The 24261-nt window shown below is 51.7% G+C and overlaps 1 protein-coding gene across 1 annotated transcript; it reads right to left on the reverse strand.

Moving 5' to 3' along the window:
* Positions 1-1587: 1587 nt before the first annotated feature.
* Positions 1588-11616, reverse strand: Ube2q1 (ubiquitin conjugating enzyme E2 Q1). The gene is made up of 13 exons (XM_004667222.3): positions 11272-11616; positions 9045-9149; positions 8635-8739; positions 7956-8006; positions 5523-5663; positions 5241-5325; positions 4915-4975; positions 4657-4747; positions 4504-4562; positions 4357-4405; positions 4044-4139; positions 3687-3753; positions 1588-3328 (listed from the first exon to the last, which is right to left on the reverse strand). The coding sequence occupies exons 1-13, from the start codon at positions 11599-11601 to the stop codon at positions 3297-3299; spliced, it is 1272 nt and encodes a 423-aa protein (XP_004667279.3). The 5' UTR covers positions 11602-11616; the 3' UTR covers positions 1588-3296.
* Between the last annotated feature and the right edge of the window lie 12645 nt (positions 11617-24261).

Below are 24261 nucleotides of genomic sequence, written 5' to 3' on the forward strand. Positions count from 1 at the left end.
TACTCCAGCTCACCTTTCGAAGGAGTGAGGCCTTACTTGTCATGACAAAAGCGTTTGGACCATAAACCTAGGAAGCATCCACTAGGCTGGAGGCCGGAGGCAGCCGTGTTTCCACGTATCTTTATTGCACCCCGGGGGGCGGGGGGGCAGATCCTGGAGGAGGAAAGAACACTGCATGTAGAATGTTCTCAGGCGGAGAACATCTGGACCATGAACCAAGTGAACCTTGGCTAATAAGGGTTGGCATTTTTTATGTGCTAGTGATTTTCCCTGCCACCGTCTGTGGCCCTAGCGTGTCCTCTGCACCACTGCAGTGACCCTGAGCTGCGCGGCGGTGGCCTTGTGGGCTCAGCCGCACAGCCCTGCCTGGGACACAAGTGTGCATTTCCCCCTGCTGTCGTAAAACAGAGGAAACCCGCTCTTTGTGGTAATGGCCTTGTTGGACGCATTATAACTTAATTTTTTTCCCCTTGAGGTAGGGTCTCGCTCTAGCCCAGACAGACTTGGAATTCACTATGTAGTCTCAAGAGTAGCCTTGAACTCATGGCAATCCTCCTACCTCTGCCTCCCAAGTGCTGGGATTAAAAGTGTGCGCCACCACGCCAGGCTACTTTAAATGTTTTTTTTTTTTTTTTAAATGTATTTTGGGGGCTGAAGGGATGGCTTAGCCGTTAAGGTGTTTGCCTCGAAGCCAAAGGACCCAGGCTCAATTCCCCAGGACCCATGTTAGCCAGATGCACAAGGGGATGAATGTGTCTGGAGTTCGTTTGCAGTGGCTGGAGGCCCTGGTGCGCGCCCATTCTCTCGCTCCCTCTTTCTTAGTCAAATAAATAAATAAACAAAATAATTTTTAAAAATGTATTTTTGGCTTGCCTGCAAAGCCAAAGGACCTAGGTTCGATTCCCCAGGACTCATGTAAAACCAGATGCCCAAGGTGGCGCACATATCTGGCGTTCATTTGCAGTGGCTAAAGGCCCTGGCACACCCATTCTCTAACTCTTTCTCTCTCAAATAAATAAAAATATTTAAAATACTATATATGTAACTTTGAGAAGGAGGCAGATAGAGAACGGGCGTGCCAGGGCCTCTAGCCACTGCAAACTCCAAACACATGCGCCACTTTTCATATCTGGCTTCACACGAGTATTGGGGAATTGAATCTGGGCTGTTAAGCTCTGGAAGCAAGGGCTTTAACTACTGAGCCACTTCTCCAGGCCCACACTGCAACTGTGTGAGAACCCTAAAGTTATAATGTGGAATGTTAGGGTCCTGAAGAGATGGCTTTGCAGTTAAGGTGTTTGCTGGCAAACCCAAAGGACCCAGGTTCAACTCCCCAGGACACGTTAGCCACATGCACAAGGTGGCACATGTGTCGAAGTCATTTGGGCGGCTGAAGGCCCTGACTCACCCACTATCTCAAATAAATAAATACACACACACACATATATATTTATAAAAGGGAATGTTAGATTGACAAGAAAAGTGAAGGATTCTCAGTTAACATTAGTTTGTGTCAGCTGCCATTTCTCTTGCTGTCAAGTGAATCAGAGCCCATTATTTCTTTAAATAAACTTATTAGAGCCAAACTATTTAAATAACTTTATTTATTTCATCCTTTGGTAGATGAGAAAAATACATTACAAAATACATTATACAGAGGACAGATCACAGTACACATTACTAAAAACACAATCTACATTCCAGCCAGGACTGGTTTTAAGTTCAGAAGGAAGCCACACGGGCATGGGATAGATTTCCCTTTGTGGAATGCATTTCTAGCGTCCCCTCTAGCTCAGCCTCAGCACGGGTTAGCACCCTGGTCAGGTGGCGTGGGCAGAGCTGGGGCGGCACTGCGTGGCACTGAAGTCTCCCTCCACGTGGAGCAGCCCGGCCAGGATGCGCCAGTGAAAATGGCCCCATTTCAGAAACGCAGCACATCGCTTTCAGGCAGATGGCCCAGGTCTGGGTTTTCGAAAACTCGGGTCTTCAAAAACTCGGGTTGTGGCTGCTTCTGGTCTGTCATTCAGTTCCTTGTCCAGTCAGTAGGCAGTCACCCCACAGCGACCTCCCTGACCAGATCAGGCAGCCTTGGCCACATGCAAACCACACCCGGGCTTCGACAGCAGCAGGTCCACAGCACAGCACCAACAGCCCCGCCTCAGTGCGGACTCCCCCGTGCCTGCAGCTCTGCCAGGCGGCAAGAGGGTTCGGTGCACACGACGGCCCTGCAGAGAGCTAGCTATTTCCGGCAGGACTCGCCATTCAGGGATGGCTCGAGAGTCCACAGTTCTACACGCCTAACTACTTCAGAGCCATGCATCTCCTCTCAGAAAAGCCAGGGTTGTCCGAGCCAGGAGGGAGAGGCTGCGGGCCAGCGTCCATTAGGAGCCACTCTGCGGGAAGGAGGCACCAAGCAGAGCGGCAGCTGCCCCTGCCCGCGGCCTGCTGCGGTAGGAGGGCCACAGAGCCACGGGGGACCCTGGGCCCCATCCCCACGCCATTCCTTTACAAGTAATTTCATGAAGCAGTCATTTGAGTCTGATTTTCTTTTACCTAGAAATTTTAAAACTCAAAAGAAAAAAAAAAAAAGGAACTTGAAAGCTGAGACTAGTAAGAAGTCGTCCCAAGGGTCAGGATGGCGCTGGGCCTCCGCCGTCCGACGGGCTCTGCCTCCCGAGGACCGAGGACCGCTGCAGACGCTCAGAGCTCTTCAGGGCCAGCGCTTCAACTCCACGTCTTGGTGGGCCTGGCACCCCTCCCCCACCTCCCAAGCACTCAGGGGATGGGGGTGGGGGGATGGGGGAATAAAAATAAAGATGAGTCAACACCAGGATCTTCAAATTAACAAACTGTAATTGTTTTCCCAAAGATACATTTTTTTTCCATACACATCCATCATACACTGTAACCAAAAAAAGCAGTGTACATGAAATAAGAGAAAATAAATTAAAATCCATAGCATAGGTGAGGAGGCTCTAGTCTGGAGCACAGCTGAGTTTCCAGCAATATAAGGAGGCTTGAGAGAGTTTCTTGGTAAGAACGCCTGCTAGCAAGGGTTCCAGCAAGGTGGTTGGTTGGTCTGTAGTCAGTCTTGAGTACTTGAAACAGTTCTGTGTTTTTGTTTTGTTTTGTTTTGTTTTCCTTAGCGTTTAGAATAGCCATCACTGTCCTGCAATAGGCAGAGCTATCCCGTCCAGGAAGTGAGGGAGGGGACCACAGAGGCAGCATGAGATCCAAATACAGCATTCAAAGGGGATGGTCCGTGGTGCCTGGGGAAGGAGGGCGACACTCCGGCGTTAGCCATCTTCCTTTGGAGGTGTGTACCAGCCTGCAAAGAAACAGCACGGTGAGCGGCAGGCCAAGGTGCGTGCTGCCCACCCAGACCCGGAGGATACCGCCCGTGGTCTAGGAAAGCAGATGCCTGGGCACAGGGATCTGAGGGGGAGAACTGCGAGTGACCCCCGAGGTGACAGCAGGTGGATGCTTTTCAAAGGTGGTGGGCCAAGGGCAGCGCCAAGTCCACCGCGACCCCACTGCTGGCAATGTTAGCAAGAAGACTGGCACCAGCCACCTCCAAGGCCTCCTCCTGACAATGGGACGGATGCCAGAATAGGTGCCAAGGCTAGGACCCAGAAGGTTCTTGCTCTCTGACTGCAGGTGGAACCGGGGCCTGGCTGCAGCCTCACCGTTCTTTTCGTGGATCTGCACCAAGGACTTGTAGGACTGCTGTGCTCTTGTCAGGCTGTACTGAGACTGGGGAGGAAGCCACCAGGTTAAGCCACTGCCAGCCGTGACCTCACAACCTCCTCTCCCACCCAGGATGACCAATTCCCAACATTGAGCTGTGGCAACATATGAGGAACCCCACTTGAGCTATCCCTGGTGGTCCGATGCCACAGGCTCCCATTTCGAAAGCCGTGTCCTCCCAGTGTGAGGGTGCAAGGCCCTTTTCTCTAGGGCCCGTCCTCACGGTCCCTCAAAGGCGGCCTTGGCCTATGAGTGGCCACAGCGTGCTTGGCTCCCCCGCGCGCCCAGGCCCTTACTTTGTTGGCTCCGAACTGCACCCGCGCCTTCCCCTTCACCAGCGTGGCGCTGATCTGCATGATCACTGACTCTATGGAGTAGGCGCTGCTCCAGCCCTGGGGCCGGGCGGGACAAGACAAGTCAGGACACAGCTGCCCGAGACGCCTTCCACTCCTGCCCTCCACTCCCGCTGCAGCCTCCATCTGCCCACCTAGGTCGCGGATACAGGCCATGCCCGCCGCAGCAAAGGCCGCGTTACGGCCACAACTCGTGCCTCCACCCATCAGGTAAACCTTAGCCCAGAGGAGCCCCATCAAGCCCTGCCAGGCTCACCTGCTTGGTAAGAAGCTCCATGCAGATGGCACCTCCACCCAGAACATACCTGCAGATGAGGGTTAGTCAGCTGTGCCCGACAGAACACCCGTCCCTTCTTCACCCACTGCCTCAGGAGCAGCCTGTTCCCTCTGCCCAGCCACTCACCCTCCAGAGAGGACTGGAGACACAACCCTGACAAACGGTGGGTCAAAGGGGAAATTATCCTGAGAGAGAGGCAGAGACAGCAGTCAGGCCGCAGGACTCTCAGCACGGGGGAGCCGAGGCCCAGGCGGGGAAGCTGGGAACAGGCCATCTTACTTTAAAGGAGAAGTTCAGTAGGATGAAGTCGGCTCCTTCCTTCTCCTTGAGGATCTGGAGATCGTTGTGCAAAGCGCTGTCCTGGTCAACTCTGCAGAGCAGCGAATCCTGGGCTCAGGCTCCCGACTCAACTAAGGAGCCTCCTCAGGGCTCCACTGCCCAGCCTGGCACCATCGCCACGACCCACAGGGCTCAAAAGACTGCACAGGCCTGGCCCCACAGCCCGCCACTCCCAAGACTCCCACAGTCACCACTCACTTGAGGAGTTTGACATTCCAGTCATACAGACTGTCATTCACGAGTTCGACTGCATAGTTTCCTGGAAGGAGAGAAGGTGTTAATAAGATGGTCTGGGTTGGACATGGTCCCCTCTGCAGATCCTTCTCGAGGAAAAAATAAAAGTAAAAAAATAAAAATAAAACAACAAAATTCAGGGGCTCCAGGTTTGTCTCAAATGGACATGCACCCAAACCATGCTACTGCCCAGAGGTGCTCCAGTCCCAAGTTAGAAGCACTGTGAGCGCAGAGGCCCCGTGATGGCGGGGCCCATGGCTGTGCGTGCAGGCGGCCCCGCAGGGACTCACCGCCTTTGAAACTCTGTGAGCGGTAAATATCCCTGAGCTCCTTCATCAGCCGGTCAGTGGCCTGCACCGAGCCAGACACTGCACCCTGGGGGAGGAAGACAACGTTCTCCATCACGTGCTTGGAAACCAACGTGCTAGAGCTTGGGGCAGTCTTCCTAGGACTTAGGAAAAGCATCAGACGCACCCCAAAAAGGACACAGCTCCCCAAACTGATAGGCAATGGCTGCTGCTTCCCAGAGGCTCCCACCAGCCCCTCTGCCCGCCTCTCTACAAGGCACGTACGTTTAAGTAATCTTGCCTCTGGTTCTTCTTAATTTTCTCCAGGATGGCCAAGTTTTCTTTTCCTATGCCATCGTCTTCAGATTTCTTGCCCTCAGCGGGCTCTTCCTCTTTCATTTCGTAGTGATCCAGATCTTCTGTGTCCTGAGGCAGGTTTGGGGGGAAGCAGACAGAGGAGGGAAGACAACAGCATCGGTGGTGGGTACAGACCCTCACTTTCCCGGTTCCGCTGGCCCTGCAGGCCAACAGGAGCCGCAGTCTCCTCTCACAGCCTCGCCCACACGCCCCCCAGCTCTGGGACAGCGTGGCCAGCTCCGTCCATGCGCAGTCTGAAGACGAAGGCAAGTTTCTGCTCTGACTCCAAGTTTGTTTTGATTTTCCAAGACCATCCTGTGTCGTCCAGGCTGGCTTGAACTTGCTATGTAGCTGAGGGTACCCTTGCAACCCTGACCCTCCCCAGTGACAGCATGACAGGTGCGGACCAACACTCAAGCTTTTGCTTTCTTCAGACAGGCTCATATGACACAGTCCTGGCTGGTCTCTAACTTGCAGTGATGGCCCTGCCTCTGCCTCCCCGGTGTTGGGATCACAGGTATGAGCCACCGCACCTGGCCCCTCAATGCAAGTCTCTCAATTCTCAAGCAACAGCAGCAGAGCAACAAGGACTCGGTCTTTGGTTACCAGGACAACCTTGCACCAACTGTCCCCAAAACTCTCCTCAGCTACAGAAACTTTCTAGTTCCTAGTAGTGACTCTGGCCTGGCAGAGTGGCTAAGAGTTCATGTTTCCCCACGTGCTAAGAACCCTAGGCATACAGGAAAACCGGATCAAGAATGTTCTTCTCTCCCTGGAAGAGCAGGGCGTGGACAAGGTGCAGAGGGAGCCACTGCCAAGACAGAAGACGTGGTCTGGAGCGGGAGCTGGTGATCGACATCAGTTCACCCCGGCCTGAGTGAGCACACCACACACTGTGCTCAGAAGAGGCCAGACCCAGCACTCGGCCGCACGGCAGGCGCCACAGCGCTATCAGGCCGCATCACCAGGTCCTTGTGGGTCTTAGCATCACGACCTGGGACACAAATGCAATGCCACAAGAGTGGCCGGGCATGGTGGCGCACGTCTTTAATCCCAGCACTCAGGAGAGAGAGGTAGGAGGATTGCTGTGAGTTCAAGGATAGCCTGAGATTCCATAGTGAATTCCAGGTCAGCCTGGGATACAGTGAGACCCTAACTCAAAAAAACCCAAAATTAAATAAACAACAACAAAAAAAACAATGACCAAAGCCCTCACTCTAGCAGGACATCCCAGCCTTCTGACCACTGTGTCAGCGTCTGTACGAGGGGCCACACCAACTAGACCCCTTCGCTTCTGCAACTCCTGTGTCACGCTCCTACAAGGGCTCCATTTTAGAGACAAAGCCGAGGTCAAGCAGAGCTCATTACCATGCACAGTTCCAAGACATTTAACAAAGCTAAGGCTTAAGCTCTACCTGGCTTTAAGTCCAAACTCTTAACTATTATGTTAAATTCTGCAAAAACAGCCAGGGCTGGGTGTGGTGGCATACACCTGTAATCTGAGCACTCAAGAGAATCAAGAGTTCAAGGCCAGCCACAACTACATGGTTGAGTATGAAGTCAGCCTGGCTGACATAAAACCCTGTCTCAATAAACGAACTAGGGCTGGAGACATGGCTTAGAGGTTAAGGCACTTGTCTGCGAAGCCTAAAGACCCAGGTTCGATTCCCCAGTGCTCACGTAAGCCAGATACACACAGTGGCATGTGTCTGGAGTTCATTGGCAGTGGCTGGAGGCCCTGGTGTGCTCACTCTTCCCTCTCTTTCTCTCACTCAAATAAATATTAAAAACAAACAAATAAGCAAAACCCAACTGTATTTTTCAAATACATCAGGTACATCAAATACTCCTATGAAGCATTTTATGCCTCATTTAATCTTCAAGACAATCCCATGTTACAGATAAAAGAACCACAGCCAGGCTGCAGACCCACGGCTGTCAGGCTGCAGAGCCGACCGGGATCCAAAACAGAGCTGCACCTGCCTAACTTCGAGGATGCAGATGCTGAGCTCCTCCTCAACAGTGGCTACTTCTTCAGGCTGGCAAGTCTGTCTTTTCTGTACTGCTATTTTTCTTTTTTTCTTCCTCCTTTTTTTTTTTTTTGGCTTTTTGAGGTGGGGTCTCACTCTAGCCCAGGCTGCCCTGGAATTCACTATGTAGTCAGGGTGGCCTTGAACTCATGGCGATCCTCCTACCTCTTCCTCCTACCTCTGCGTCCTGAGTACTGGGGTTCAAGGTGTGTGCCACCATACCCAGCTTATTGGTATTTTTCTGTCTCCAGTTCTAGACTAGAGCCCTATTCATAGTGATCAATGCTTTTAGCTGATGTCAAGAACTTCCTGCCAATTCCGTCAAGCCTACCTCAGGCATCTCCTCATCTTCATCTTCTGAAGACACTTCTTCCTGTGTGCACTGTGGGGGGAGAGATGGGGGAGAGGTGGGGTCAGAGGGCCAGTGGTCTGCTGGAATGCAGCCTCTGACCTACTGCCTTGGGTTCTTACGTCTGCAAGCTGCACATTACCCAAAAAGCCCTCAGTCACAGTCCAACAACCAGACCTGAGTGGAAGAAAGAACCCAGGATGGATGGGTTTGCTACCTACCAGCCTATTACTTTCCTCCACCACATTAAAGAAGGAAATGGTTTGTGTCATCTACTTCACAGATCCCAGCCTAACTTTTCCCAGAACCCCGTCTTTACCTGATCTCTGCAATGATGCTGCACTCTCGGTTCTAAGCAAGGAGCCTGGGTCCCTGGTCACCAACAGCTACTGCTAAGATAATTCTAAAACTTCCTCCTCCCTCAACCTGAGGCACGCTGCTGCTGAGAGGGATTGGATAGGAAAGAAGAAGCCAGGAGTGTCCCATTTAGCTAGATTCCCATCTGGAGAAGAGAGGCTGAGAGTCATGTGTGTGTTTGGGAGCAGGGGGGTTGGGAGAAGCTACTGCAAATCTGTCTCAAGTATCAAGTACTTATCAACTGCTCCCACGGGGAGACTGCAAGACAGCCCCCAAGCCATCGAGCCGTCGGCCGGGTGCTCACCTGCTCTGCGGGCAAGGGCTGGTCCAGCATCTCCACGTCTGGATGCTGAGGGAGGTTGTAGAGCTTGCAAAGGTCAGAGATAATCCTCTTCAGATGCTGCAAGAGCTGCGGCGGGGACCAGAGACATCAAATACTCCTCACCCATCCCGACTGGGATAGGCGCACGCATGAGCTCTCAGCTCAGATCCCGAAATGGGGCCTGGCTCTCCACACTGTACGGACCACATGGCTGTGGGAATGACCAACCCTGGCGACGCTACAGGAATCTGCCTCTGGCTTCAGTAAGCAACTCTCTTGAGAGGTCTGCCCCAAGATGTTCGGCCTGGGGTACCACCCACTCTGTGGATCCTGCTACCTCACAGCGTGGACCCCAGCAGGAGTATGTACTCTCCTACCCCAGAGGCCCTCACCAGAGTATTGCCTTTCTTTATGTCCACCAGCCTCTCCAAGACAGCAGCCAGGTTAGGGTCGTCAGACTCCACGGACCAGATGGGGGGCACAGCAGGGTATGACTCCTGAGGGGAGAGAGTAGACAGCAGTCATGAGGGGCACCCTAAGAAAGGCCAGCTTTTGCCTGCTCTGCCGCCCACCCAGCACTTCTAGTCCCTTTGCTTCCCTGCCCTACACGCAAACTCCCAGCTCAGCAGGCTAGTATCTAACCAGCCAGTTTCCCTGTGAATCCCACACTGGGAGAAGCAGTCCTTGGGAGGGCCTTTTCCAGAAAGCGGCCTGGCAACTTTCTTCCAGGAGTAAACAACAGTGAAGGAGACTCCTGGTCGGCTGTCCTGACTCCGCGAGTGCCGCTCTCCAGCGAGCGCTTCCCACACCCAGGCCAGGGCCCTCCCCTGCTTGGGCTTTCCGAACTCCAGAATCAGAGGGAGGATCACCTTGTCACAGTGATGAGAAAAATGCAGACTGTACCCAGTAGGGGAGGGCAGAAAATGAAACTGGCTCTAGAAGCCAAGAGTAAAAGGGTACCTGAGTACCCCCAATCCTGTCCCAACAGATCCTCTAGGACCAATCCTGCCCATCTCCCTTGGGAGCACGCCACCTTCTTGGCGCAGACGTGGGCAGCAGGGCTGTGTGTGGTGGGCCCAGGAGAAAGGCGGCACACTGCTGACATTCCCAGCATTCTAGAGCTCTGGTGCCAGAACAGCCTGACCAGACTCCCACACCCCAATCAAGGGGGCCAGGTTAGGGCAGGTTCCTTTGATAGACGCATGGGAACTGCAGCCAAGGAGCCCCCAAATTAACTTTCCACCAAAGAGAGATGACAGCCAGCTTCTGGCAACTTGGCAGCAACGATGCGGCAGACCTACTCTTCAAGGATCAGAAGCTTAACTTCAGGAACAAACTGCAATTTTTGGGGGGGTCTCAACACAAGCCAAGGAAACCTTCTCCACTTTGACTGGACAGTGTAGCTCTGCTCAGTGCTGGACTATCAAAGACACTCCAATCTTCACTGGCCCAAGCCACTCCTGGTAGCTTTCAATGGCAACGGTGGGGTAGTGTATTGGTGGGGCGCCATCCATCCAAGCTGAGGCTTAACTCACGAAACTATGGCCAGGTTTGATTGCAGAAAAGGAATAGAAAGCACCATACACATTGAAGTGAGGCCTCCAAAGTACCACAGAATTCACGCAGACTGTCTTCCCCCCATGTCACTACCCCTCACAGTCTGGATAAAGGTTATTGTCCGTTAGCCCCCAGGTAAGATCACAGCAGAGATTATCAACAGATGTAAGCGCTATACCATCCCGTACCAGAGGTTCCGAAGTAACTCACACACCAACCCTCCACAAGGGATGCTTGAGACACACAGCATAGAGGTGGGACACAGGCAAGGTGTCCCCTAGTTTAGCAGAGTTAGGAAGTAAGAAGGCCCCCCGGGAGAAATGGAATTGTTACTGCTCAGAATAAATAAGGTAAGCTATGCACATCACACTGCCAGGAAAGGGAGCAACCTAGGACAGGCAGACGTATTCACGGGGACCAGGGAGGGAGGGGAGGGGCAGCTCTGCTACCAGCTGGGGCGGAGAGAGAACAGAGTTAGAGGTTACACTACAATAGAAGGACCCAAAGAAGTGGAGTCCATGGACGCCGAAATTCTCCCTAGGGGAAATTCAGAGCGCCAGAGGGCTGTATGATGGACAGCCGGGCAGGGGTCCCACAGGTGGTAACGTCAAGGAACTATTTGAGAAGGGTCACCACCTGAATGTGCTGAGTTCCATCTGGTCCTCGCAGCAGAGGCCTGGAACTTTTGTGTGTGTATGTGTGTGTGTGTGTGTGTATTGGGGTGAGGGAGCATTCCTGGGTGGCATGGTAAAGTTGTGGAGGAGTCGCCCAAAGGAACCGAAATCATGAACCTCGGGGATGTGGGTGGACTCGGGAAGGGGGTGGAAGAAGGGGCCAGATGTCGGGGTGTCCCCTCGCTCTCAGGGGTTAGTGGTAGAGACCGAGGATCAGCCGCGGCGGAAACCTCAGGCTGCAGAAGCAAGTGGAACCCGGGGAGAAAAGGCCGAGACCAAGAGGGGGCTTCGGCCTCGCAGCCCCCGGCCGGTGTGAGCCCGAGTCTCTGCCCGGGGAATGGGGGTGGGGGCTCCCCCGAGGCGCACGCGAGGGAGGGGGGGTCCTCACCGTGATGTTGCAGTGGATGCGGACGGGATCCCCGGGCAGAGACCCCCGCGGGGGAAGATGCGGCCCGGGCGCGGCCCCCGCCCCGGCCCCTCCGGCCCCGGCCAGCAGGAACTCGCAGCTCAGCTCGTCCAGGCAGGCGCTGGCGATGCGGAAGCGCTCGTGGCCGCGGTGGAAGATGGACTCGAGCAGCTTCAGCTCCCGTCTCAGGCAGGGCCCCGGCCCCGGGCCCCCCCCCGGGCCGCCCCCGGCTCCCGGCGCCGCCCCCTGGACCCCCAGTTGTTGCCCCGGCCCCGGCTGCTGCTGCTGCCCCTGCGGCTGCGGCTGCTGCATCCTCCGCTCCGCTCTGCTCCGGGGCCGGCGGGCCGGGAGCCTCCGGCCTCCGCTCCGGGCTCCGCCGCCGCCGCCGCCGCCGCGGTCCGCACTTCCTGATCCCCCCTTCGCCAAGATGGCGCCGCCGCCACCTCCGGGACAGGCCCCCCCCCTTCTCCGCTCGCCGGCCGCCCCCCCCTCGCCGCCGGAAGCCGCGCGCCCCTCCCCCGCCCCTGGAGGCCCCGCCCCCGGGCGCTCACGTGACCCGCGCGCCGCCGGCCCTCGCCACGTGACCCGGAACGCCCGCCCCCTCCGTCCTCCCCACGTGACCCGGGCGCCTCCGGCTCGCCTCTTTCCAGAGCGCCGGCGCACTGACGTGCGTGCGTGAGCGCGTGCGTGCGCGCCCCCGGCGTCACGTGACTCGAACCGCGCGCTCGCTGGGGGGTGGGGCCTTCGCTCGCTCCGCTCCGCCTCGCAGCCCGGGGGAGCGCGGCGGTGCGGACCTCGCCCTGCGGCCGGGGAGCGCGAGCTGGCGGGGGTGGAGCCAGGCCCTTACGGTACCCAGGGTTGACGTGGGTCCTCTCTGCCGCCTAGGCACGTGCGTGACCTTGGGCCTCGCTTCCCTCACCAGCCTGGCCTTTCATCCCAGCGCTCGGGGAAGCAGAGGCAGGAGGATCTGGAGTTCGAGACCAGCGTGAGACGACAGAGTGAATTCCAAGTCAGCCTCGGGGCTAGCTAGGGTGAGACCCTACCTCGAAAAACCAAAAGAGAAGAGAAACAGAGAGAGAGAAGTGCGCTTTCTCTGCCTCTTTCTCTCGCTCAAGTAGATAAATAAAAATAAATTAAAATAGTAGAGCTGGAGGCCGGAGAGATGGCGTGACGGTTAAGGCGCTTGCCTGAGAAGCCTAAGGACCTAGGTTCGATTCCCCTTAGGAGCCCCGTAAACCAGATGCACAAGGTGGTTCGTGTGTCCGGCGTTCCGTTTGCAGTGGCTGGAGATCCTGGCGCGCCCATTCTCTCTCTCTGCCTGTCTCTCAAGTAAATAAAAATTGATTAATTAATGAATTTAAAAAGAAAAGTGGGTCTGTGTCCTGCCTGTGTTGGATGTGAGGGGCCCGTGTCGAGTGCGCACGCTGGACAGTGACGGGAGCAGCTCCGCGCCGCTTCCTCCACGGTGTCGGGAGTGCACGGTGTTAACTAGCCTGGGAGACTCAGGCCACCCTCATTTCCCCTCCCGATTCCTGAACACCCAACACCTTGTGGCACGGATCCTGGCCGCTGGCTGCAATACTTCAAGGTGCCCACTAGGTGTCGCTACCACAACGGACAAAGCTGGCAGAGGTTCCAGAAAGCCAGGGCTGGAAGTTCCTCTGCCAAGGGCAGGTGTCAGTCTCTGGTAAAGCCTGGTGAATCTGGCCCTGGCCAACCCAAGAGTGACAGCCACTGGCCTTGACGTCCCCTTCCGCTCCCACCTGGACTAAGACAAGTTAGCCTTTGATGGCAGCTGACCGTGTTGGGGCTGGATGCAGGGCTCATTCATTCAGTGGTGTTGGCAGAAGGTTTTCATTGGCCAAGTTCAACCAACTCCTGAACTCTGGCTGTCCAAAGATATTGCATGTTTTTGATCCTCCTGTGGGCTGGTTATCTTGTGTGAACAGCCTATACATTTAGCTGCATACCACCTTGGTGGCTGGGTGGATAAGCTGGTAGTGTAAAAAGCTATCTATGTGTGGCCTGACCTGCTGGCACAGGCCTGGGATCCCAGCTACTTCGGAGTCCGAGGCAAAAGGATCACAAGTTCAAGGCCTGCCTGGGCTATGGAGTGAGTTCCAGGTTGCCTGGGGAATTTACAGTCTGTCTTAGTTAACAGTGAAGGTTGGGGATGGAGAATTTTGCCTAGCATGTATGATGCCAGGTACTCATCCCCAGCACTTGGCTGTGGTAAAAATTACAAACTAGGGCTGGAGAGATGGCTTAGTATTTAAGCGCTTGCCTGTGAAGCCTAAGGACCCCGGTTTGAGGCTTGATTCCCCAGGACCCACGTAAGCCAGATGCACAAGGAGGCACATGCATCTGGAGTTTGTTTGGAGTGGCTGGAGGCCCTGGTGTGCCCATTCTCTTTCTGCCTCTTTCTCTCTCTGTCACTCTCAAATAAATAAAAATTTTAAAAAATTACAGTTTATCAGCCAGGCGTGGTGACACACACCTTTAATCCCAGCACTTGGGAGGCAGAGGTAGGAGGATCGCCATGAGTTCAAGGCCACCCTGAGACTACGGAATGAATTCCAGGTCAGCCTGAGCTAGAGTGAGACACTACCTGGAAAGATCAAACAAACAAGAAAAACAATTACAATTTATCAAGCCACCCCTTAGCCAGGGGTATTTTATAAATATTTCTGAACCTCCCAAAAACTCTACAGGTTGGCATTTTTCAAAAAATATTTTTGTTTGTTTATTTGAGAGAGAAAGAATGGGCGTGCCAGGGCCTCCAGCCACTGCAAACGAACTCCAGAAGCATGTACCACCTTGTACATCTGGCTTATGTGGGTCCTGGGGAATTGAATCTGGGTCCTTAGGCTTCACAGACAAGTGCCTCAACCACTAAGCCATCTCTCCAGTCCCCAAACTGGCAATTTTTGTCCTTTTTTTTTAAACCAATGGAGGAAAAGGCTGTCTGTTTGAGGATATACAGCTACTAGGCAGACTTTCCTGGCCATGCTCTCTACCTAGGGATAGGGGTCAGGATCTTGCTATGTGGCCCAGGCTGGCCTCAAACTCATAATCGTTCTTCTGCCTCCCAAGTGCTAGAATTACAGGCATAGTCATATACCTCCTTCCTGACTCCTCCATTCTCTCCCCACCTTCTAAAAACATTTTATTTATTTATTTATTTGATGGGGGCAGGGAAAGGCAGAGAGAGAGGGAAAAAAAAAGGGCACGCCAGGGCCTCCAGCCACTGCAAACAAACTCCAGACACACTCCACCTCATGCTTCTGGATTATATGGGTACTGGGGAATCAACCTGGGTCCTTAGGCTCCTCAGGCAAGTGCTTTAACTGCTAAGCCATCTCTCCAGCCCTCTTCCCCTTGTATTCCTCAAGAGTGCTTATTTTTATTTGAGAGAGAGAAAGAAAGTATGGGTGAGTTAGAGCCTCTTGCCACAGCAAATGGAATCCACATTGTACATCTGGCTATATACATGGTTCCTGGGGAATTGAACCTAAGCCAGAAGGCTTTGCAAGCCAGCACCTTTAACTGCTGAGTGATGTCCCTAGCCCTGAAGAGCTTTTCTTTCTTTCTTTCTTTCCTTCTTTTTTTTTTTTTTTAAATTGTGAGGTAAGGTCTCACTGTAGCCCAGGCTGACCTGGAATTCAGTATGTCATTTCAGGGTGGCCTCGAACTCATGGCAATTCTCCTACCTCTGCCTCCCGAGTGCTGGAATTAAAGGCGCGTGCCACCATGCCCGACTCTCAAGAGCTTTTCATAGGTCACTTAATTCTAGTCCTTAATGAAGAAACTGGAACTTGAGATTTCTGCTTCAGCCTCCCAAGTACTGGGATATGTGCCTGCCACCACGCCTGACATGAATCCTGTACTTGTAAAGGTCTGAAATGTGGATACTTGGATATTCATTGTCCTCCTGGAGATCGAATCTATGTTGTGTATGTGCATCACCACTGAGCTACATCCCATAAGGAAGTGAATTAGAAGAAAACCTGATGAGTTGGTCCCACGATATTGCACTGACAGCTCTCCCCCTCCCATGAGAAACCTAAAAGTCGTGGTTACTCCAATGCAGTTTGCCTTCTGCTGCTAGTCCCTCCGACGCCTCAGCTATCTGCTTGGAGAGTTCTTAGGCTTGGAGAAACCTCAGGCAGAGTCATTTCTAAAACGAGTGGACGTAGTGTGGTGCCCAGCTGAACTGCAAGCCACGGATATACTCCCTTCATGAATACTGGGTGCAGGGAACCCACAGTGACCACAAGGCACATGCTCACCCTTCAGGAACCTATATATCATTAGGGGAAGCAGACACGGGAAAAGCTGTGCTCTGCAGTTTGCAGGACGTCCTGAGAAGTCCCTGTTTGTGAGGCATTGTGTATGCACACGGAAAGAGAGACCCAGGACTGGAGAGCTGGCTCGGCAGCTAAGGCCCTTGCCTGCAGAGCCTAACGACCTGAGTTAGATTCCCCAGTTCCCAGGTAAAGCCAGATGCACAAAAGTGGCGCATTCAGGGCCCTGCGTGGTGGCGTGTGTGTCTTTAATCCCAGCACTTGGGGGGCGGAGGTAGGAGGATCGCTGTGAGTTTAAGGCCACCTTGAGACTACATAGTGAATTTCTGGTCAGCTTTGGCTACAGGGAGACTCTACCAGGAAAGGAAAGGAAAGGAAAGGAAAGGAAAGGAAAGGAAAGGAAAGGAAAGGGGAAGGAAAGGGGAAGGAAAGGGGAAGGAAAGGGGAAGGAAAGGGGAAGGAAAGGGGAAGGAAAGGGGAAGGAAAGGGGAAGGAAAGGGGAAGGAAAGGGGAAGGAAAGGGGAAGGAAGGAAGGAAGGAAGGAAGAGACAGGTCTGGCCCTCACATTTCCATATGTGAGTTCAGCCTGGTAGAATTCAGACGGTTCATGTGTGGTCACACAATCACTTAACTTCTGTTGAAGTGAGTGCCTCAGAAGACTAAGACTGGGGTCTGGAAAAGGTGTCCCTGAGCAAGGGACTCATTCACTTCTGAAGAGTGAGAGACGACGCTGTCCCAGGCAGAAGAGATGGCCTACACAAAGATTTTGAGGCAGGACTGTGCTGTGGAAGGAATAGAAAAATCTGCCTAAAGCCAGGCAAAGACTGGATCTTGTCAAGTGCTTAATGCCAGGCATAGGAATTTGGGCTTATTTTAAGATCTGGGAAGACCAAAACATTGGTAGAATTTTGTGAAGTGGTGGGAGCTTTGGCAACTAACAAACAGTAACCATACTAACAGCTGAGGTTCTAGTATTCATTTTTAAAAAATATTTTATTTTATTTTATTTATTTGACAGAGAGGGAGAGAGAAAGAGAGAAAGAGAAAGCAAGCACGCCAGGGCCTTCAGCCATTGCAATTGAACTTAAGATGCGTGAGCTCTCTTGTGTATCTGGCTAACGTGGGTTCTGGGGAATCAAACCTGGGTCCTCTGGCTTTGCAGACAAACGCCTTAACCACTAAGCCTCTCCAGCGCCCCCCCCCCCCTTTTTATTTTTGGTTTTTCGAGGTAAGATCTCACTCTAGCCCAGGCTGACCTGGAATTCACTATGCAGTCTCAGGCTGGCCAAGAACTCCAAGAACTCCTCCTACCTCTGCTTCCTGAGTGCTGAGATTAAAGGCGTGCGCCACCACGCTCGGCAGGTTAATTTCTTGCACATACTGTGGGTTGACTATGGGGCTCTTTGCTCATCCTGTGAGTTTATATGAACTGACGTGGAACGTGATGGCCACAGGATGGACACTTAGCACGCTGACCTCCGGTGCTGTGCCCTACTATTGTTATGATTACCGTGCACTCCAGGAAGCCAAGAGGCGTCCGTCATTCAGAAAATATTCACGGGCCTTTTCTACCCTCTAGACGTTGGTCTAGGTGGTGGTTTGGATGCAAAACGTCCCCATATACTCGTGTGCTTGAATACCTGGTCGCTGATTGGTGCTGCTACTTACGAAGGTTGTGAAACCTGTGCGAGCTGAAGCCTTGCTGGGGGGAAGTGTTTCGGGGGGGGGGGCAGCCTGCCTGACCCCCACTTGCTGGTTTTTTTTTTCTGCTTCCACCCTGCTGATGTAGCAATGAGATGCTGACTTCCCCACCATGATGAACTCCTCCACCTCTGAAAAAAAAGCAATCCCATAAGTGGAAAATAAACCCTTTCTTTCCTTAAGCTGCTTCGGGTTGGTTATTTTGTTCCAGCAGCAAGAACATGACTGCTGCGCATGGACGCACGCAGTAGACCACGCGAACAGCGTCCTCGCCCTGCGAAACTCCCACTCCGGAGCGGACAGTAACCAAAGGCATACAGACATGAGAATTTCAGACAGAAGTCGATGCCAGGGGTTAAAGCAGGGGGTTGCGGGAGGGGGCACCTGGACTTACTCAGGAAGCTGGGGATGGTCTCTCTAAGGAGCAGCAGGCCTGGGCAGGATCAGGAAGATCACTCCAGGCAGAGGGAGAGACAGGGCGAGAGGACAAGGCTGATGTGGTCTAGCTACAAATATGGCTTAAGGCTGGAGAGATGGCTTAGTGGTTAAGGCACTTGCCTGTGAAGACTAAGGACTCAGGGTCGATTCCCTAGTACCCACGTAAGCCAGATGCACATGGTGGTGCGTGTCTGGCTGGAGTCCCTGGCACAACCATTCTCTCTTTCTTCCTGTCTCTTTCTCTCTCTCAAAGAAATAAAAATAAAATGCTTTCTTTGTAAGCCGGGCGTAGTGGTGCGTGCCTTTAATCCCGGCACTCAGGAGGTGGAGGTTGGAGGATTACTGTGAGTTCGGGGCCACCCTGAGATGACATAGTGAATTCCAGGTCAGCCTGGGCTAGAGTGAGACCCTACCTCGAAAAAAATATATTTTTAAAAACATATATGGCTTAGAGCTGTAGCTTGGCCAGATGTTAAAGGCGCCGTCTTGGGTAAGTTTGTTAGCCTGACCATGCCTCAGTTTCTGTGCTGATAACGTGGAGATCAGAGTAGTAGCTACCTAGGAAGGCTGTTGATTACGTGAGAACACAGGTAGTATACACAGTACTGAACACATTCAAGAGCTCAAGGAATGTCTTTACAGTGGGGGATTTGCCTAGCCAGATGCAGTGAGAGTGGAGGACAGCAGAGGCAGTGGAGAGAAGCACAGGCCGGCGCTGGGTTACACAGACACACGAAGGTGTTTGAGTTTTTCTCTGAGTGCCGTGGGAAACTTTGGGAGGACTTCATACTAGTTAAAATTTTAAAAGGGGGCTGGGGGAGATGGAGTAGTGGTTAAGGCACTTGCCTGTGAAGCCTAAGAACCCAGGTTTGATTCCCCAGTACCCACGTTAGCCAGATGCAAAAGGTGTCATTTGGTTCTGGAGCTCGTTTGCAGTGGCTAGAGGCCCTGGAGCACCCATTCTCTCTCAATTTGCTGCTCTCTCTCCTTTCTCGAATAAATCAATAAAACATTTAAAAATGGGGAGGCTGGAGAGATGGCTTAGCAGTTAAGGCATTTGCCTGCAAAGCCAAAGGATCTTGGTTTGACTCTCCATGACCCACGTAAGCCAGATACACAAGGGGGCACATGCATCTGGAGTTCATTTGCAGTGGCTGGTGGCCCTGGCATGACCATTCTTTCTCTCTCGCTCTATCTCTGTTTCTCTCAAATAAATAAATAAAATATATTTTAAAAAATCATAAAGGATTATACTAAGTGAGGTAACCCAGGCCCAGAAAGCCAAGTGCCACATGTTCTCTCTCATATGTGGATCCTAGCTACAGATGATTGGGCTTCTGTGTGAGAAGGAAAATACTTAGTAGCAGAGGCCAGTAAGTTAAAAAGGAGATATAAAGGGAAGAGAAAGAAAGGGAGGAGGGTACTTAATAGGTTGATATTGTATATATGTAAGTACAATGATTGAGATGGGGAGGTAATATGATGGAGAATGGAATTTCAAAGGGGAAAGTGTGTGTGGGGGAGAGAATTACCATGGGATATTTTTTTATAATCATGGAAAATGTTAATAAAAATTTTAAAAAATCATTAAAAATAATTTTAAGCCTGGTTCGGTGATACACGCCTTTAATCCCAGCACTCGGGAGGCAGAGGCAGGAGGATTGCCATGAGTTCGAAGACACCCTGAGACTCCATAGTAAATTCCAGGTCAGTCTGGGTTGGAACAAGGTCCTACCTTGAAAAACCAAAAACCAAACCAACCAAACAAACAAAAAACCCGATGATTAGTTCAGCAGAAAAGGTTGAGATATAAATTTTGCTAACAGTAATTTTTCCCTTGGGAGGAAGGATTTTAAAAATGCTTTTAGAAGTCAAAGTGGTGGCTTTCTTTTCATTTAGTTGTTTAAAAGTGTGGTAAACCGAGCGTGGTGGCGCACGTCTTTAGTCCCAGCACTTGGGAGGCAGAGGTAGGAGGATCACCATGAGCTCAAAGCCACTCTGAGACTCCATCGTGAATTCCAGGTCAGCCTGAGCTAGAGTGAGACCCTACCTCGAGAAACAAACAACAACAAAAAAAATGTGGTAAAATACACATAGCATACAATTGACCACTTCAGCCCTTGTAAGTTGCATTCATTACACATAGATTACCGTCATCACGTACTATAGAATAACCATTACCACCATCCAGTTCTGGAACTTGAAGCAGTCTCTCCTCACGTCTCCCTCTCCTGTGGTCTTCCTTTAGAAGAGGAGGGATAATGAGTGGGAGAGGGCCTGGAATGGGGAATGTTTGCCCCGTTACACAAAACCTGGGTGGCGGTGTGTGTTTATATTGTGAGGTATGCTTAGATCTATAGATATACACTTATAACTAACGTACCCTTTTTCTTTGTTTTTGTTTTTTCCCCCCGAGGTAGTGTCTTACTCTATAGCTCAGGCTGACCTGCAATTCACTCTGTAGTCTCAGGGTGGCCTCGAACTCACAGTGATCCTCCTACCTCTGCTTCCCGGGTGCTGGGATTAAAGGTATACACCGCCATGCCTGACTAAGATGTTTTTATTTATTTGCTGGAGAAAGAGGAAGAGGACGTGAAGGAGGGGGAAAAAAGGAGAGACAGAATCGACATGCTGGGGCCTATTGCCCCTGCAAGTCCAGATTCCTGTGTCATTTTGTGCACCTGGCCTTTTGTGGGTACTAGGGAATTGAACCTGGGCTGGCAGGCTTTGCAAACAAGTGCCTTTAACTGCTGAGCTATCTCTCTAGTCTGCGAATGTGCTTTTCTTCATAAATGCCATGCCTACAGACGTGTAGATTACGTACTTTTGCCAAGAATGGCTTCAAAACCTCCCCCGGGAGGTAGGGTTTTGGATCCACTTTGAGCTTTTTGTTTTGCTAACTTATGCTTTCCAGTTGGTCTTCCTGAACACAGCTGTTACTCTGGAATTGAAAATTTAACATTTAAAGCGTCTTAAATAAAGGAAATAGCCGGGCGTGTTTAGGCCCAGCACTTGGGAGGCAGAGGTAGGGGGATTGCCATGAGTTTGAGGCCACCCTGAGACTATAGAGTGAATTCCAGGTCAGTGTGTGTTAGAGCTAGACCCTACCTCGAATAACAAAACAAAAATACAGGAAATATATTAGTTTCATGGCTTTCAAGAGCAAATACCACATCCACAGGAGGCAATGGGAGCAGCCCAGTAGGGATTTGCCCAGTCGCTGCCTTGTTTTGGGATCAGTGTTTCCTTATCTGCCTTCCCTGTGCGGTCTGGGCCTGTCCTCCGCTCTGCTGTTTTCTTTCTTCCCAGGGGACAGAGGACTATGGGGAGAGAGGAGAAGGGAGGCCGTCCCTTCTCCTTGCTCTGTGGGTGGTTGAATTCAATGTTCCATTCCTTGCAAGGCTGGACATAAGCTCAAAGTAAAAGCTAGGTGCTTGAGAAGAGGAGGACAGAGGCAAGCAGGCGCCAAAGGCTGTGATCGGGGAGTCACCGCCAGTCTGCTCAAACAGGAGAAAGCACTGCTGAGAGAGGCGCATGCCTTTAGTCCCAGCACTTGGGAGGCAGAAGTAGGAGGATTGCTGTGAGTTCGAGGCCACCCTGAGACTACATAGTGAATTCCAGGTCAGCCTGGGCTAGAGCGAGACCCTACCTCAAAAAACCAAAAAAAAAAAAAAAAAAAAAAAAAAAGAGGCTTCATTTTCATAATGGACAATGTTCCCAGCCTCCCCAGCTACCCTGCATCAAAGCTCCTCATGTCTCCCAGGGGTTTGCAACACCTTTAGCCAGCCTGCCTTACTGAATTTTGCCTTATCTGAACTTTGACTTTCGTTTCACTCCCCTCTAAGCCCCACAGGCCCTTCCCCCTCCCTGCTCCCCCACCTTCCTCCTGGCTAGGCAGCTTCCACCAGCGGGTAACGGTGTGCTATCAGCATGGGTCTCTTTCTTTGTCTTTTTCTCCCTTTCTTCCTTTCTTCCTTCCTTCCTTCCTTCCTTCCTTCCTTCCTTCCTTCCTTCCTTCCTTCCTTCCTTCCTTCCTTCCTTTCTCCCTCCCTCCCTCCCTCCCTCCCTCCCTCCCTCCCTTCCTTCTTTTCTTTCCTTCTTCCTTCCTTTCTTCTTTTTTATTTTTTTTTCCGAGGTAGGGGCTTGCTCTAGCTTAGGCTGACCTGGAATTCACTATGTAGTCCCAGGCTGGCCTCAAACTCACGGCGATCCTCCTACCTCTGCTTCCCGAGTGCTGGGATTAAAGGTGTGCGCCGCCATGCCTGGCTAGTGAGTCTCTTTAATAATTACAAATAAGTCTTTTTGATCATTGCATCTTCAACCCCAAATAATTCCTGGTTCACAGGAAATACTCAACTCTTTTCAAGGTATGGTCTCGCTCTAGCCCAGGCTGATCTGGAATTCACTATGTAGTCTCAGGGTGGCCTCGAACTCATGGTGATCCTCCTATCTCTGCCTCGGGAGTGCTGGGGGTTAAAGGTGTGCACCACCATGCCTGTTTTTTTTTTTTCTTTTTCTTTTTTTGAAGTAAGCACAACAGACTGGCCTTAAGAAAAATTTTTAAAGAGAGAGTGAGAGCAAGGGAGAGAGAGAGAGGGAGAGAATTGGCATGCTGGGGCTTCTAGCCACTGTAATCAAACTCCAGATGCACAGGCCATCTTGTGTGCCTTTACCACCTTGTGCATTTGTATCGGGCTTACATGAGACCTGGAGAATCGAACATGGGTTTTTAGGCTTCGCAGACAAGTGCCTTAACCATTACACCTTCTCCCCAGCACCCCCCCCATCTCTTATTCAGAGATTACCTCCCCCCCCACAGATCTTTGAACTAAGGTGCAGATATATTTATTTTTTATTGTTTTTGAGGTAAGGTCTCACTATCCCAGGCTGACCTAGAACTCCTTCTGTAGCTTTAGACTGGTCTCAAATTCACAGTGATCCTTCTACATCTGCCTCCTGAGTTCCGGGATTAAAGGCATGTGCCACCATGCCCAGCAAAGGTGCAATTCTTTTTTCTTTTTTTGTTTTTTTGAGGTAGAGTCTCACTGTAGTCCAGGCTGACCTGGAATTCACTATGTGGCCTTGAACTCACGGCGATCCTCCTGCATCTCCCTCCCAAGTGCTGGGATTAAAGGTGTGTGTCACCAACGTTTTTTTTTAAGGTACACATTTATATCCACTTCCAAATGCACTGTCTTACTTTGATCCTTTTCCACACTTGGGATTGAATTCAAGGTCTTGCATATGCTAGGCAAGTACTCTACCACTGAGCTACGTCACTGGTCCCCTCAATTTCCAAATCTGGGCACATGTTAAGTAAGTTGTTTGTATCTGAACTCTTAGAAAGTAATTTTCCTGTGCATACTACAAGATGTCAATTCTGAACTACATTTTTTTTTTTTCCTGGTAAGTCCTTAAAATGCGCCAGACACTGTGCTGGTTCATCATCTAGGAAGAGAGGCATATGCTGCCTCTGAAAGATTTACTGAGCACACTTGGCAACGTGTAACAGGGCACTTGACAACATTCTTTCTGTTGTTGTTGTTTGTTTTTTGAGGTAGGGTCTCACTCTAGTCCAGGCTGACCTGGAATTCACTATGTAGTCTCAGGGTGGCCTTGAACTCATGGCGATCCTCCTACCTCTGCCTCCCAAGTGCTGGGATTAAAGGCATGTGCCACCATGTCCAGCTTTGACAACATTCTTGGTCAGGCACAGGATCCTGGAGGAACTGAAATTCCCATCAAATGTTCCTTTAAGTAGAAGGTAGTTGGGGGGGGGGAGGGAGGAAAGAACCAAAGGGAACTACCTACCATTTTTCAAAATCTGATGTGTGAGGATGGGAGTGATTCAGTGACTTTTAGACATCGCTGATAGCTGGAGGGCAGACCTGAGGGGAGAGTGGCCCAGAGGCGGTTAGAGAAGTAGGGCACTGATGAGACCAGACAGCTTTGCTGCTGTTAAGTGTGCTTTAGACAGGAGTCTTTGGGTTGAAAGTGACAACAAATCCACTTAAGAAAAAGAGAACCTTTATTGGCTGAGCAGCTAAAAGTTCAGGGCTTTCAAGATCAAAGATGTCATTGAGTTGCGACACCTCTCATCTTTCCTCTCCTTTGTGTGGGCTTCATCCTTTCCTGTGAAATGGCCCCTGATCTCCCCAGAACACAGAGGACGTCGGGAGAGCGAGCGCATGGCCATGACAGGATCATTGACACAGGCTGCCTGTCTTCCCACTCTTCAGAACTTTCAAGGTCACCTTCCTTTCAGGAGAGGGCTTGCCCTTCCTGGCTTAGACAACCTGGGGGAGTGGCGGGGCTTCTGCAAGTAGAGAAAGGACAGAAGAAAGGAGTCTGTCCCAAGGTTTCACAGCTGTTTGCTTTCTGAAAATAGCAAACCCAGCTCTTTCTCCAAAGGCCTCGCAGGCTCATTCCCTGCCGTATCCTCAGCTTTCCTGCACAGCAGCGCCGTTGTTTTCGGCCAGAGAAAAAGTGTGGGCAGAAATCCTAGAAACTTCTCTCCAGTCCTCCGATT

Source organism: Jaculus jaculus, chromosome 19, assembly GCF_020740685.1.
Source record: "Jaculus jaculus isolate mJacJac1 chromosome 19, mJacJac1.mat.Y.cur, whole genome shotgun sequence".
In the NCBI taxonomy this organism is placed as follows: Eukaryota; Metazoa; Chordata; class Mammalia; order Rodentia; family Dipodidae; genus Jaculus; species Jaculus jaculus.